We start from the raw sequence: 16,985 nt of genomic DNA on the forward strand, positions 1-16,985 counted from the left end.
GAACAGAGTCGCGTGACAGACACCGTGATGAAGCTGGTATGTGTTTGCAGTACACAAGCCACGGTTAAGACAGCTGACTCCTGTGTCTGTGTCTGTGTGTGTCTCTCTCTCTCTCTCGCTCTCTCTCTCTCACACACACACACACAATGCGCAAAACTCCGCATTTCAACAGTCAATAGCAAATACGTAAACTAATAACAAAACAGTAGCTGATTCAGAAGCGCCAGATTGTCATAGCAAAGTCAGAATTACCTCCTCTCCTAGGTTCACGAAACGGTCGTCCATAAAATGCATTGCTGTTCTGTTGTAAGTAATCTTAAAGATTCCTAAATGCATCTACTTTCGGAAGGCCAAATAAAGTGCTTTTGCTTTCGCCTAGAAACACACAGCGTCTCCCTGACATGCTGCTTCAACACTAACTGCGGTTACTGAAACCACGCCTTCCTTCTTTGCGTTAACATTTGGGCGGCATTATGCAAATATTTCCACAGTGAGGTAGATATGTGGGGGCGTGTTAGAACAAGCTGTTTTAGGGGGGCGTGGCAGAGTCTTAACTTTGATAAAGAATATCTCTTTGGTTTTGAGACTTGATCTAGATTTTTTTTTAACTGCTTAAATTTGCACTAAACATTTTGTATTTACTTTGTAACAGTAGCCGGGGTGTATTCCACAAAGTGGGTTTTGTTGGAAACAGTCCCAATAAAAGACAAAACTAAACCTTTCGGTAAGTTATAGTATGTGAACCTAACCTGGTCGGGAGCAGGTATTCTTCAGTAAACCCAGAGTTTCTTTCGGTCTCCTCCCCCTTTTTTAAGCATAAGCGATGTTTAAATAACTCATTCATGCTGCAAAAATGCTTTTATTGCTGAGATGTTTGCCTTATTTCAAGAACAAATATCTAAAAATTCTTAAATCGTGATGCATTTTCTATATACAATAATAAAATATTAGTCTTATTTCCTGGAGGAAATAAAATTATCTGCCAGTGGGGTAAGAAAAATAATCTTAATGCAAATGGAAACAAGATTATTTTTCTCACCGCACCACTTTTATTTCATCATGCCGACACTGTAAATGTGACAAAACCCCCAAAATACCACTCCTTTCTGGAATACACCCCTGTTCTACCTAAATTGTTTTTGTTGTTTTTTTTTTATGGGGGCAAAAGAAAATCATGTTTTTTTAATTATTATTTAAAAGCAAATGCAAACAGAGATATATCTCAAATATAGTAAAAATTGACAATATCGAGATTTATCATATTATTTTTGATCATTTTTTTAAATATACATCGCCCAGCCCTAATTAGTACTAACATTTTATTGGAATAATGAGCACTGAAAGTCACAATGAAACGATCAGCAACACAGCTTTTCTAACATATTGTAACAAACATCTGAATGTAATGAAAAAAAAATGTAGGGCGGACACTTGTTTCTATTCATCTGTTCTTTGGATTTTGAGATGTGGGCATCATGCTCAAAAGTGAGGCCAGGTGAACGTGAGCTTGCGGGGTGGGTTTAAGCGGACTAAGCAAATGGAAACAAGATTATTTTTCTCACCGCACCACTTTTATTTCATCATGCCGACACTGTAAATGTGACAAAACCCCCAAAATACCACTCCTTTCTGGAATACACCCCTGTTCTACCTAAATTGTTTTTGTTGTTTTTTTTTTATGGGGGCAAAAGAAAATCATGTTTTTTTAATTATTATTTAAAAGCAAATGCAAACAGAGATATATCTCAAATATAGTAAAAATTGACAATATCGAGATTTTTTATCATATTATTTTTGATCATTTTTTTAAATATACATCGCCCAGCCCTAATTAGTACTAACATTTTATTGGAATAATGAGCACTGAAAGTCACAATGAAACGATCAGCAACACAGCTTTTCTAACATATTGTAACAAACATCTGAATGTAATGAAAAAAAAATGTAGGGCGGACACTTGTTTCTATTCATCTGTTCTTTGGATTTTGAGATGTGGGCATCATGCTCAAAAGTGAGGCCAGGTGAACGTGAGCTTGCGGGGTGGGTTTAAGCGGACTAAAAGACTGGAGAATTCCTGCATACGTCACCAGAAAGAAGTCTGCCATTTTCACTGGAATATCCAGTTATGCCATTTTGATTCAAAACAACGAGGTAAAAAAAAAAAAGAAGCACAGATTAATTGTTCACAATACGAACTATAACATGCATTTACAAAATACAAAGTGAATTTCCATTTCATGCCAACTTTAAACGAACCGTGCATTTTGCTTTCATTTCACTCTGACATCATGACCCCCTCTGAGACCCCAAACATTACCAACAATCTCCAGCTCGGCCCAATATGACTTCTTCCCATTGGCCACCTCCTCACTGGACATTATTGAGTACATCCTCCTTGGGTCAGGCGGATCATATTTTTCCTTGGGCATCCCTGTAATACTGAAACAAACAACAATCACTTTCACCACAGAACAATATTACAGGAAAGGTGTAGCACTTTACACACATGAAGCAGTTTTATACGACAGGAAACAGAACAGGTGAAATGCCTAATAAAACAACAACAACATTACTAAACCCTCTGAGAGTGTAAGGGAGCAGCAGTGAGAACACACACAAAAGCAATTCCAGGACCAATAACTGAGGGGATTTTTCCATTACGCATATGACAAAAAGATACTTGCGCAAAACGTACAAAGTTTTGTAAGAAGTTACCAACTAGCGGTAGTAAATCTTGAGCGAACAGCTGGCACCTTAGGCAAAGGGCGACTCTTTCAGACGTGGTTTTAAATGAGATCTGCTTCGATAGAGTAAAACTGTTAGTCGTGGCACAAACAGAAAGTCGGTTCATATTACTAATCCCAAGAAACAAAGGTGCAGCTTAAGTCCTTGCTAACTCAACTCCAAATAAACAAGGTGCCAGTATATATATCCATTACATAACTGCAGTGTTAATCGCTAACTATTCAGTGAACCAACGGGCCAGATGCGGTTCGTTTTTGGTCTTTCATCATCGCTGTGCAACGGAACCCAAACAAAAACACCAGCACCTCGTGTTTATCTCCCAGAGCCACGTTACAGAGCTAACTTAGGGCTGCTAGCCGTGCGAGTCAAATACACGGAGAAAACGGCAACCTTCAAGGCGTCTTAATGAGTCAATTAAGAACACGGAATTAGGAAATGAATTGGCTTTAGATCGTAATATGTACTTGTCCCCAGATTTGCTGAATTCGTTTGATCGGACCCCCTACAATGCGAGCGTTATCCGTTTACTGGAGGAAACCACATTACTTTTTAAGTGCATTTGTGCTATATTAATCGCCCGGAACCATCAAAAGTAAATTATTACGTTTTACGATGTTAATAAATAAATAGAATACGCCTGCGTTAGCATATGTAGCTTTCCTACGGACACAGCAGGCTGCTTACATAACCAACAACATAGATCTCAACTTGCTTGGTTGCTAATTTCATCAATCCATCATAGTTTTTAAAGCGCCCACGCACGCACCCAATACAAATTAAAAGATCACAATCTTATCGATCCATCATTTCCTCTATATTCAGATTGAGCAAATTAGCTCATGGGCTAACTGGCTAACATGCGATTATACATTTACAAAACTAGACCAACACCAGACGCAAAGCAATGTGAAAGAAAATATATTCCGTTGCTCACATACCACTAGCCTACATTTGAAAAGGCCTCAACCCCGTATTAGATGTACCTGTAAGCTCATTCCAGTTCACAAAGACGAGTGCGCGTTTCCTTTGTTTCTGATCCGCTGCTCTTTCTCACTGAAGGCAAGGCAAACAAGCATCATGGCGGCCGTGAGATTTTCTGGGCGCGATAAGAAGCGCCTCCCTCATTGGCTGCCCCTGAAACGAGCGATCTGATTGGTCCGCTCGTGAGCTCGACGCCTCCGTACTGTTTTACGCCAGCGAGGCAGGCCAAAAATGGGGAGATCCTCACTGCAGAACACAAGATCCAGGGGGGATCTAGATCCAACTCCTCCCACCTTACACATTCCTAAACCAACCCGTCTCCACCCCCTGATCCCTAAACCCACCCATCTCCACCCCTAAACCTACCAATCTCCACCCCCTAGATGTGGATCCAACCCCGCCCCCTGGATCTTGTGTTCTGCAGTGAGGGGCTACTGAAAATGGGAGTCACAAAAATAGGTCAATTTTGCGGATGTTGACGAGTAGAGTAAAACAAATATGCATTTTTTTTAATAAACGCGCCATAGATCATTATGCATTGATAATAGTAATGGCAACTGATGAAATTGCATTTAAGAAACAAGTTAACTAAATAGGAGGCATGTTTTTGTTGTAAACACTCTAAAAATTATATATAATATGGCGACTGACATGTAAGAGATTGTCAGGCTTGAACACTTGAAAATCAGACGACATACGTGAATATATAATATAATAATATATAATATAATAATACGTGAATCATAAAATGTTTTATAACTGATATGAGGTGCATCACTTCCCAATAGATTATTTCAACCACATAGAATAATATGTGAAGAAACTGTACTTTCAGTTTGCTCTTGGAATATACAAGCAATAAGTCTTTAAAGGCTTTCATGTTTCCAAGAAAATAAAATAAATATGTTATAATTGAAATTCGTTTATGACATACAGTACATTTGACTGGACACTGGATGGCATCATAGGGCTTTACACTCACATCTGGGCTCTTGTTAAAAATTGAATACTGGTTTACTGAATACCTCCTACTGTATACACCGTATACTACCCGTTATTTATTTATTTATGTAGCCTAGCTGAAACAGTAGACGATAAAACACAGACTAGTATATAGGCTACTGTAGCTATTCTATGGATATAGAACATTTGCATTGCTTTTTGTCCTTAGACTTTTGATTGTGGTATAATAGTGAAATTGAGTAAAATTAGTTTATTTGATATTTTTATGATGTTTTTCTAGCTGTGATGCATATTGGATTGTTTTCATATTTTCATAAATCATAAACCCAACAGATGCTAAAGAAAAAACAACTTAAATGGAAGTTTCTATAATTAATGAATTCACAAACAGTGAAAAAAAAAACATATCAAAATGACATAGGCCTATTGATAATAAAATAACTACAGGTATGCCAGACACATCATTTTGTGCATTAATGACTATCAAACACATGCCTAACTGACTCATGTACAGGATAAGTGCTAATGATTTTACATAATATCTAATTTGCCACTGACATGTAAAAGGAACGCAGAATTTTTTACATTTATGTATTTTTACATTTATGTATTTATTTAGAAGATAGTATTGTGCATTTACACAATATTAAAATGGATCATGTTTGTTGCACTCTTAGATTTGATTTATCATAGTACACATGAAAACATTCATATTTTTATGATGAATTTTCACATTTTATTGAAAGTCTGATTCTGGGAAAATAAAATCTATACACAAAAAAAATGTGTAAAAAACATAGCAAATATAAATGCTTAAGACATGATCATGTGTGGCATTCAAAATGGTCAACATGTGAAACATTTGCCTTGTTTATTTCAGTAAACTTTTTGCATATGATTTCTGGTGGAGTGTGTGTGCAGACTTGTTTCATGCTGTTTACCTTTTGAAGACATGATCATGACATGAAGTTTCTAAGACAGTTTTTATGTGATTTTTATCTAAAAAAAAGTGCAAGAAACACTGTTTCAAGAGGCAATGATGTGATTTATAAGTATATTGGAAAGGCAATATCTGATATAATATTAGATCTGTATTTTATTTTATAGTGTATATTTTACCAAGCCAATACCAATTACAATTCTACAATTCAAAACAAATCAGAGATGTAAACATTTCTTTATCATCCACATGTGCCCCACTGAATCCACATCATCCAATTAGCTCCTACCCTTCCAAAGCGTAATTTTAAGCAGCATCCTCATTTAGCACGCTGCTAAATGAGGATGCTGCTGTGGTGCGCACATTGAAATCTGACAGATGCTATTGCCGCATTCACTTATCTGAGCATTGCAAGGGTTGTGCTTGTCAAATGTCCTATCATCTTGTGTTTCTCAATCATCTCGCTCCCACTTCCGCTAACTGTGCAGATGTGTGCCTGAAAGCTCTCCAATGCAGTGACTTAATGCTTTGAACAGTAGGATTCATTTAAATGACTATGATTGAGACATCCCTGCCAAAAGCTATTGAATGGCTTTCAATAGCATGCGAGTGTCAGCATTATTAGCGCTTTCAAGAAATCGAACGGCTCGGGTTATATAAATCAAACACTTGATAATTATCTCAGCGCAGTAGGAAAGGAGTCTGGTAAAGTCATAATTTTTCATCTCTAATGAGCAGGGACTAAAGGTCAAGGGAAAAAGTAAAGGTTGTAGAAAAAAGAAGGAAATCTCATCATGTGCTTGCAGTGATACTCATGGTTTGGCATATAGCTGTCATTTCTCTTTATTCACCAAGTCTTCCAGCCATATCACATTTAGTATTCACTTTTGATTCATATTCATCGGTGGATGACAGTTTTGACGTGTAATTGAGTAATACAGAGGACTTGTTTAAATACACTTGACAAATTCAAAAGGAGTCTTATGTTACTAAGCCTATTGTGGTTGTTCTGTACTCAAACTCGGTAGTTCAAAAATCAACAGTGCCACACAAAGAGAACAGTAAACAGAATAAAGCAAATAAACTGATTAATACTTTTTTTATAGCGACTCTCCTTGTTTGAAATGAAGAGGATTAAGCATCTCTTGTTTGTAATTGGCTTATTGGAGTCTAAAGACACATTCTCTAATGTGGAAATCTCTAATGTCTCTAATCTGTTTCATCAGATGTGTTGATGAAATTATACATGAGTGACTTTTTGTATTGAACATCACTAGTCAATAAATCCCCTGTATGTCCATTTTTATTCATTATTATGTGACTCTCTGGAATACGTGATTCTGATTGGTCAATTGTAAAGGGATGGTGATGGTAACAAATGGACTACTTACACTGACCTTCATGGCGCATTTCCATTTTCAAATATTTGGTCAGTGCTGTCAATACGGATTTGGTGCGCAAGTATTATCAATTATTATTTATGATCATTTTTAAAATTAAAACATAATTAAATAATTATGGTGAGGAAAATATTACAATATTATTAACTTTATGTGCCACTTTATTGGAAGATTTTAACAAATATTATTACAGCAATGCAACTGAGAATATTGTTTGCTCAAGTAACTTTTTTTTAGTAAACTTCAAGGTTGTTGTTGTTGTTTTTTTTGCCTTCTCTCAGTTTTTCTTTTAAAACAAAGAAGCTTAATGTGTAAGTCAAATGCAAACAATGAAACCATGAAAGAAACCAAAGAGACCTGTGGGTCTGAATCATGAACAGAGAGGGCCCTGGGGGATCCCTTCAAGCTGGGAATTTGTCACAGGGGCCGCGTTTTGACCTTTGACAAGAAGCTGTGAGAGCCCTGATCGCCCAGATTTTCTTTTCTGCATCTCATTTAATAATTCAGAGTAAACAGGGTTCTTTTTTCCTTTGTTGTGTCTCCCTGTTCAATTCTCACACTCACACCCCCACATTCACACCTCCAGTGAGCACGTCTCTATCAATAAGATCAATGTTATAATTACATTTACCTCTTTGCATAACAACGTGAATGGCCAAGTACGTATACAAGCTATATTTAGGAACACAGGCGACATTGAGCAGAGAAATAGCCTAGGTCATTAAATATATTACATTAGATGTTAAACATGGAAAATATTAGCTGCTGCATTTAGCTTTTTCCAGCATCTCTAGGGTCTCTTATGTCATGTGGAATTGCAGTTTATTCACCGGCTGCCCATGTGTCCAGTTGCCACATCATGAGCGGACAGATATACCATGATAACACGGCCCTGCTACCCATGATAGATGTTCCCTTAAAGCTCCACACCTTGAAAAATCCCAACCAACATGCCCCATTACTCATCTTCTGGACCTTGTCGGGCAAATTGAGAGATGGGCTGGCACAGACAAGATGCCACATGGATACAAAGTTGATTAAACGTGGGCTACCTGAGCGTTTAATGCATTCTGGGGGCATATTTCCTGCCATGGGTTTACATCATCTTGTACCTTCACAAGACCTCAAATCATTGAGTCCGAAAGGACAGGTCCTGCTTCAAATCAAATAGCCATAACTCATACTTTCACATACCAGCTCATTGGAAATTACTTTGGCTTTTTCTCATGAACAGTAATTTTAATTTTTGTTTTAGTAAAATATTTGTTTTTGCCTAAAAAAAATTGAATTATATATTTTCAGAAAATATTTCTTAAATATATAGATAGATGGATAGCTCCTTTTTCCCCAGCACATTATTTGAGATGTTTATAGATCATTGCTTTGACTTTGATACAGAAATCAATCCCAATCACACTAAAGGTGATGACAATTAATGCAAATGAACAACTAAATAATGGTTTGATGAAACTACTATAAAAAAGATTTTTTTCCCTCCCCTTTTGAAGATTTAAATAAGGAGCATCATTAGCTGAAGGGCAAAAACCAAAGGAGGTTGGAGCAGAAAACAATTCAAGGCAGTATTCAAGGCACAAAACCTTGTGTTTTCCTCCAGCCGCGTGTGCCAATGGCGTCATAGGGTTAGGGTTGGGTTACAGCTGCGATGCTGGTAAACCCACCAAGTCATTACACACACTGAGGGAGTTCAGCATCCCTGAGTTCATAAAACATCATAACCCGTGGGGATTTTCTGCAGAAAACTGTGTGTTCGCCTGTATAATAGAACACATGCATGTGAGCCAGCATACTGACAAAGAGCAAGAAATGTGCACAGTTGCCACACATCTGAGCTTGTCACAGAAAGCAGCAGGAATGACACATCTGTTAGCTGAGATATAAGTGCTGACGCTGACTCCTGTGAACAAAGCAACCAAATGAGAACAACAGATCCCAGCGCACTCCACTCATTAATCGGTGAACCTCCAGTGTTAATTTCTGAGCATTCACGCACAAAGTATATAGTAATATTTCATAATATTGACCTTCTCCCTGAATTACAATTAAGAGGGCTCAATTGAATTTGTAATTACATCAATCAGCACTTCAAAGCCAGAGCATTTGCCCTAAAAGGCCCATAAAGAGAGAATGGTTGATTACCCAGCAAATGCCTAGTGTGAGTCCACTGCTCATAATAGTAATGCAGCATTCAAAGCATCACACAGTGTCTTTCTTATGTGCTCTAGTGAGCTGCCTACAGAGACAATATTTTAGGGCATCAGAGGTGTTACAAAACCTGAAAACATGTTAAAAACATGTTGTTAAAGGGCCAATCTATACAAATATGAAAGTTCTGTCATCATGTTGTTCCTGTATGACTCTATTTCTTCTGTGGAACATAAAAGAAGATATTTCAAGAAATATCTCAGTGGTTATTTATTTGTTTGTGTTCAACACAGAATGCCTAACGGGTTTGGACCAACATGGGGGTGATAACAGAATTTAATTTTTTTGTTGAACGTTTCCTTAAACCCTATAAAGCCTATTGTATCATGATTGAAATGCAAATTATGAATAACATATTTTACACAATCTACTGCATGCATTGAGTCAACTAATTGATAGTTTACTATTTTTGCCAAGTAAATGGCCTTTTAGTATAATTGTAAAAATATTCACCTACAAGCCGTCTTTTTGCTGTGATGTGTTTTTACTGATTTTTATAAAGTAAAATAACTTTTATAGTATTAGTAATATTTAAAGATGAACACTTACTGGACTGAAGCAACTTAGGTTTAGTTGATTATCTATACTTCTTTTTTTTTTTTCTTTTTTTTTAGAAAAATCGTGTTGAAATGTGAGGATCAAATACGAACATCATACATCAAGCTTTTGAGAAATGTTTATGTGCATCTCTCAGTTATCATTGTATTGCATTGCGTTATATGTTTTGCTCCTCGCAATAAAAATTGCAGAGCTTTGATACATGAGCTTAAGCATTTCAATATCATAGATGACAACCGATATTTGCATGCATTTTCTCTAAGTAGTCTGCTATACTGTTATAAAGATGCCTATTTTTGCTCAGTTTGGGCCTCTGAATAAAACTGAGGTGTTTTTTTCCTTCTCGAGTATATGCCCCATATTCTTGATCGCACTATATGAGTCATAAAAGCCTGACCAACAACAACAACCATTTTGAAATATATTTCCGACTGTTGTTTTATGAGTCACGCTTAGCAGTGTTAAGATATCTTATAGCCAAATTTAAAGGCAGCATTATATACATTCGTTAGAATGCATTGTGACATGTTCAGTGAAAAAATTATCCTGAGATGTTGTATAAAGGTGAGAGAAATATTAACTATAAATATACTTATTGTTAATTTAACAGCAAACTTATTATTTTCTTATAGGTATAATATACTTATTATATTATATGAGCTGTTTATTTTTATGCTTACTAGTATTGGGCAGTTAGCTTAGCAGCATGTTAACGTCAAACTCTCTTGAAATCAGTTGTGATTCTGCTCTGTTTATTGATTCTGCTCTCTTTATCAGTTAGTCAGTCTGTTGCAAACAATTGTTTTATAGTAAATGAATGCAAATTACTGTTGAATCTCAATATTTATATAACACTAGCATTTCCTATTTTAATCAACTGGGTTTAAGAGATTTATCAATTCAGCGCCATGCTCTGCAAACATTCTCATTTTGACACTTTAACAAAAGCCATTATGCCTCAGTGCTGACTGAATTTCACATAATATACTTATTATATTATATGAGCTGTTTATTTTTATGCTTACTAGTATTGGGCAGTTAGCTTAGCAGCATGTTAACGTCAAACTCTCTTGAAATCAGTTGTGATTCTGCTCTGTTTATTGGCCACAATGCTTTATCAGTTAGTCAGTCTGTTGCAAACAATTGTTTTATAGTAAATGAATGCAAATTACTGTTGAATCTCAATATTTATATAACACTAGCATTTCCTATTTTAATCAACTGGGTTTAAGAGATTTATCAATTCAGCGCCATGCTCTGCAAACATTCTCATTTTGACACTTTAACAAAAGCCATTATGCCTCAGTGCTGACTGAATTTCACATTGTTCAACATCACGGGTCATTAAGGGTCATTATCTTTGTTGAGTAACTATACTTATAGGTCAGCAGTTAACTAACTCATGAATTCTGTTTTTACACTCAAAAAATGGTGTTCTATATAAAAACACTTTCATTTTAGTTAGATTTTTTAAAGCAAAAGTCCAGAGGTACAATTAGTTGGTTACTGACATCTTAAATTCTACCTAATTTGCTATTTTCAGCTAGTAGTCAATGAATCTCACTTTCAATGACTATATTCACTAGAATTACAGGCCTAATAATTGTATAGCAAGTTAACAATCAGGTCTCTAAAAATAAATGAGGATATTTGTTGCTTAAGCATGTGGAGCAAAATGAAGCATCCAAATTACCCCAAAGCTCCAGAATGTAGCATATTTTATATGGCATTAATTAGTTCACACTGGGAATTACATTAGTGACTAATTGCCTTCAGGAGGAACTGTCACAACATTACATATTGTGAAAATGCTAGTAATTATAACTTTTAATGAATGTATTCAGTAACAATAAAAACAATATTAATGACTTAATTAATATTAATTAATTTTATGCAGCCGTCACGTGAAGGCCTCCTCGTGTGAAGACCGAAGAGAGTAAAGACCATCGACTCTCCCGTGCGACTCCACCGGGCAGGGACACCGGCAAAGGATAAGTATCACTTTTTATTTCTCCTCTTTCATATTACTTGTTTCGCTTCTGTTTCAGTTTTTATAACCATTTCTTACTATGTGTAAGTTGTTGTTTTTTAGCATGTAAGTTTGGCAGTGTTATTTTTTAGGATTACTGATAAACTACGGTCGTTTGATTTGTATTATCTGTATTTGTATTTTAATTTGAGTTCAATTATGTCTGAATATACAACAAACTTCAACAAACTAAATGGAAATGAAATAATATATATATATTTGAATTTATAAATGTGTATGTACATATACAGTATATATGTATGTGTGTGTGGTTGTACATACACATATGTAGTTGTTTTTTTGGTGTTTGGCGCAGTGTTATGTTAGAATCATTATTATACTCTTTTGTTCTTTCATATTTTGAATTGTTTTTAGCTTTATTTTTTGTTTTTCATTTAAATGTTAAGTTCTGAAATTTTGTTGTATGCCTTTGTCATTTTTATTTAATCTCTTTATTTTAAAAATCTGTATAAGTAGCATTTATAAAGTTTTAGCTTTTAGTTTTGGATCTGTTTTTAGTTGTTTTAATACTACAATTGATTGCTTCTGTTGTCCTCATTTGTAAGTCGCTTTGGATAAAAGCGTCTAATAAATTACTAAATAAATAAACAATACAAACCTGATAATTGGTAAACTGTAGGTTACATTACAATATAATTGTAATGTAAAATATTGCAAAATTAAATTAAATTAAATATTTAAATTTAATATAAAAATATACAATTTTAATATAACATGATTATTTTCATTTCATTCCTTTTTATTATTATTATTATTATTATATATCTGTTTAGATTTCATTCAAAATGATACTTTTTTCATTTGTGTTATCAGCTATGTGTTAGGGTGTTGCAAAAATGAGAATTGAATTATTGTGATGTTTTACCAGCTGTTTGGACTCTTATTCTGACAGCACCCATTCACAGAGGATCCATTGGTTATTAAATTAAATGTCCAATGAATGGCTCTAGAAGGTTAATTTTAAAGCAATCTTGCCATTTTAGCTTGCTTTTAACAAGTTCTTTGTTCTTTTATTGTGACTTGTGTATCATTGGTCTCATACCCATAAAGATGTACCAGGTGAGCTACCGAGCAAGTTTACTTACGATGCTGGTTATGAGATGCAAATGTGAAAATGTATTGGTTTAAAAATCATGCACCATGGTAAAAGTGTTAGTATTGTGCAAGGAACCAGCAAAAAATAAGTATTTTCTAATCAATAACCTGCCCCTGTTATCATAATTTCTATGACCAGGCGTTTATTACAAATGTGTTTATCAGTTATGTACATTACATACAAATATTGCTATTGGCAATTATAAGATGCACTGTTGAAGTAAGTGCTAGTAACTAACTGTATTATATAAATACCATTATATAATTCTTAAAAGATTACTGGGTAATGAAATTAAACTTTGATTAATATATTCCATGTACATTCATGACTTATTAATGAAAGTTATTATAACATGCGACTACTTATGGATTTTACAATGCTTTATTGCTAATTAATCACATTTCGAGAGCTTGCATAGTTTGACAGCGCAAACAGCACACCTCCGTCTCGTGAAGAGAGAGAGGGAGAGAGAGAGAGAGAGAGAGAGAGAGAGAGAGAGAGAGAGAGAGAGAGGAGGAGTGAAACGGGCACAAACACTCCCATATATGTTCAGCGCGACACACTGGAGCGTACCGAAGACTCAAGCTCAACACCAGACATTCCCTGCCGCTTGTCTCCGCGGGCGCTTCTTTAGGAAAACAAAACATGTCTTGGCTCTGTGTGGTTGACCACTACCCCATCAAAAAGGCACCTGGAATTGATGAAAGATATTCATATCATCTGGGAGTTTTAAAAGTTAGCACACTATCTTTGGTATGATACGTTTGGCGCAGAGTTTTTGGCGGATCGCGCAGCGCTTCAGATTGGTTGCTACAAGTTTGAAGTCGAAGCGCGTTTTGGATGAGAATACGCCTGGAAATGGGGGAACAGCGCCGAAGGCACTCAGAATGGATATAACTACTATCCCCTTCCTCTCGCCGAACTCATCCGCGGAAACTAATGGCACGAGCGCGCCTAGACCCCCGCCGCATTCACAGTACGCTACGATGCTCATCATTCTCGTGGTTACCGTGATTATCTTGGTGACCATAGTGGGTAACGTATTAGTGGTGGTGGCCGTTTTCACCAGCCGCGCGCTGCGTGCGCCACAGAACCTCTTTCTGGTCTCTTTGGCATCTGCTGATATTTTGGTGGCCACTTTGGTTATTCCATTCTCCCTAGCCAATGAAGTGATGGGCTACTGGTACTTTGGAAGCACCTGGTGTGCCTTCTACCTGGCTTTGGACGTGCTCTTCTGCACGTCATCCATTGTGCACCTCTGCGCCATAAGTTTGGACCGCTACTGGTCTGTCACCAAAGCGGTCAGGTACAACCTAAAGAGAACTCCGCGAAGAATAAAGTTCATGATCACGGTGGTGTGGGTCATTTCGGCTGTGATTTCCTTCCCACCGCTTCTCATGACCAAACACGACGAGCTGGAGTGCTTGCTGAACAACGAGACCTGGTACATCCTCTCCTCCTGCATGGTGTCGTTTTTTGCGCCTGGTCTCATCATGATTTTGGTGTACTGCAAGATCTACAGGGTGGCCAAACAGCGCGCGTCCACCGTGTTCGTGGCTAAGAACGGGATGGAGCGACAGCCTTCGCAATCCGAGACCTGCTTCGTGCGTAAAGGCAAGTCAGAGATGGAGAGCCCCAGCAGCCACAGCTCAGGCAGCCGAGAGCGCAAAGGCGAACTCGACGACATCGATCTAGAGGACAGCAGCGTCTCCAACAGACAAAGAAACTCGCGCTTCGCCAAGAGCAGGAAGGTGGAAGGTGCACACGCGTGCCCAAAGCAAAATGGACGGCTGTCATGGGCATGTAGCCGCGCGTCGGACCTCGATCAGGAGCCGAAGGCGCGTCAGCTGTCTTTGTCCAAATCCAAACTGGCACAGATGCGAGAGAAGCGCTTCACCTTCGTGCTGGCAGTGGTTATGGGGGTGTTCGTGCTCTGCTGGTTTCCTTTTTTCTTCACGTACAGCCTTCATGCCATATGCCGAGAAAGTTGCACAATACCGGATTCTCTATTTAATCTCTTTTTCTGGATTGGTTACTGCAACAGCTCTGTGAACCCCATAATTTATACAATTTTCAATAGAGACTTTAGGAAAGCGTTCAAGAAGATAATGTGCAAGCATTCTATACGCACGTAAATGCACACACATATGTGTATGGGTCAGTGACAAATAAAAGTGTCAGAGATTATAAAGAGGGGGAATCTTTTGAAAATATAATATAATATAACATAATACACTGTAAAAAAGTGGTAACCGTGTAACATTAAAGAGCTATTTCGACCTGATCTTGCCCTTAAATTTAGTGTTGATTCAGCAATTTTTTAGGTTACCATTTTTTCAGTCTATAATATAGACACATATCTGCCTTAAAATGTCAAGTGGTGTAATCATTAAATAAAAGCTACTAAAATTCTTTCCTTGCACATTGAATATGCCTAGATAAATTAGTATATAAAAAGCTTCCAAACAGTTTTCAAACATAATTTGTATTATATCATTTTGATTCATGAATATCATGGTGTTCTTATAGGCTGACCCCATTTGACCTAAACAAATCATCTTGACACACAGTAATACGAGTTTTATGGTTTTCTTGTCACATGAGAACAGAATGTCTTTCTGCATGTTACACCATGTTACACCACAATTAAAAAAACTGCTTCCATGGTTATATTGTAGTGAAAGATATAATGCCAATTTATCTTTTTTTTCTAGAATTTAAGCGTTTAAAAAAATTTTTACAGTCTCCATCTGGTTACACCACGTTGACATTTTTTTGTAAACCTCACGAATATGACTTCTAATTCAGAAATGTAAAAAAAAACATTTTATCATAGTACAGGTGTTCAAATAGGAATTGCATTTTTGAATAATTTAATGGATCCTGACAAAAATGAGTGTCACATCATTGACCCATATATATGTGTGAGCATGTGTGTGCATGTAAACATCTTGTTTACCTGTGTATGAGTTTATCTGTGTGCTCTGTTAATAGTGTTATGGGTTCTATAATCAATTATCTTGCTTGTGCACATTTTTTGGACTGTATTGTATTCATGTTTGAGATTTTAACTTAAATTATACATTATGTTTATTTCATCAGATAAACACGGACAGGTTACCTGGTCAAATGGGAAAACTCCTTCAAAGACCACGCATGATGTGGCAGTCCTCTTTAATTATGTATTATTTATAGGAGTACATGTTCAAAATACTTCAAAACTGGATTGAAACAGCTTAGATATGACAGACACTTTCATTAAATTGGCTCAGTGTACAAAGACATTAATGTGAGACATTTTAATAAAGTTTTTGAACTGACCGGCGTTTATGAAATAAACATTTGCATTTACATTTATTCATTTAGCAGACGCTTTTATCCAAAGTGACTTACAACTGAGAAATACAACAAGCGATTCATCATAAAGAGGCAAATAAACACAGGAAGTGCTTGCTATACAAAGTTTCAGACATTGTTCAGATTAGTACAAGCTAGACAGGGAGGGATTAAGGAAAGAGAAAGTTTTTTTTTAACTGTTAACTGTTAATATCTTAGAATATTTTATAATCAATTACCAGAAAGAAAATTGCAACTGTTTGCTCATTAGAAGCACGTGTTTTTCAGTCTTGTGACAACACTGAAGATCTGAATTATTGCTGCTGTCCTCGGTCCTGATGGGCTTCAAAGGCCTGTAAGAAAACCAGGTGGTGAATTTGTTTCATCCAAAGGCTTTAAATACATGCAATATTAATTTTTCCTTTCCTCCCAATGTGATAATGTTAAATTAACTAGATCAGTCAAAGGCTGCATAAGATGGCAAGAATAACTAGGCTTTTAAAGTCTAAATTTAATTGCCCTAATTTCAATGTAATTTATATGTTAATGCCACCATAATTGTATAATAAAATGTCCATAGCATTTAAATCTCAGCTGAACTGAAGTGTTACACAGAGTAGCTTATTCAAATCACCTTTAAAATCAAAGATTATATGATAGATCACGTTCTGTCCGCTGGTAAGTCTGAGCCAA

At 36.4% G+C, this 16,985-nt stretch overlaps 2 protein-coding genes across 3 annotated transcripts in view; one reads left to right on the forward strand and one right to left on the reverse strand.

Annotated features, from left to right (window-relative positions):
• Positions 1-3,812, reverse strand: part of LOC107566218 (CCR4-NOT transcription complex subunit 6-like) — a 26,654-nt gene extending 22,842 nt beyond the window's left edge. Inside the window, exons 1-2 of one of the 2 annotated variants that reach the window (XM_016251594.1) lie at positions 3,729-3,812; positions 2,318-2,439 (exon numbers count right to left, since the gene is read on the reverse strand). In XM_016251594.1, coding sequence (XP_016107080.1) covers positions 2,318-2,429 — 112 coding nt within the window. In that variant the 5' untranslated portion in view covers positions 2,430-2,439; positions 3,729-3,812. Of the gene's footprint in view, positions 1-2,256; positions 2,440-3,728 lie in introns of those variants that run through there. The other variant, XM_016251595.1, reaches the window with a different exon arrangement.
• A 9,799-nt stretch (positions 3,813-13,611) lies between these two features.
• Positions 13,612-15,148, forward strand: LOC107566213 (alpha-2Db adrenergic receptor-like). Its single transcript, XM_016251585.1, has one exon. It carries the CDS (start codon positions 13,712-13,714, stop codon positions 15,089-15,091), a length of 1,380 nt encoding a protein of 459 aa, XP_016107071.1. The 5' UTR covers positions 13,612-13,711; the 3' UTR covers positions 15,092-15,148.
• Positions 15,149-16,985: the final 1,837 nt, after the last annotated feature.

The sequence above is a fragment of the Sinocyclocheilus grahami genome, unplaced genomic scaffold, assembly GCF_001515645.1.
Source record: "Sinocyclocheilus grahami isolate Dianchi unplaced genomic scaffold, SAMN03320097.WGS_v1.1 scaffold1059.1, whole genome shotgun sequence".
NCBI lineage: Eukaryota > Metazoa > Chordata > Actinopteri > Cypriniformes > Cyprinidae > Sinocyclocheilus > Sinocyclocheilus grahami.

What these genes read in the sequence shown, in the direction of transcription:
- LOC107566213 (XM_016251585.1), top strand. Translation starts at nt 13,712, where the DNA reads ATGATACGTTTGGCGCAGAGTTTTTGGCGGATCGCGCAGCGCTTCAGA.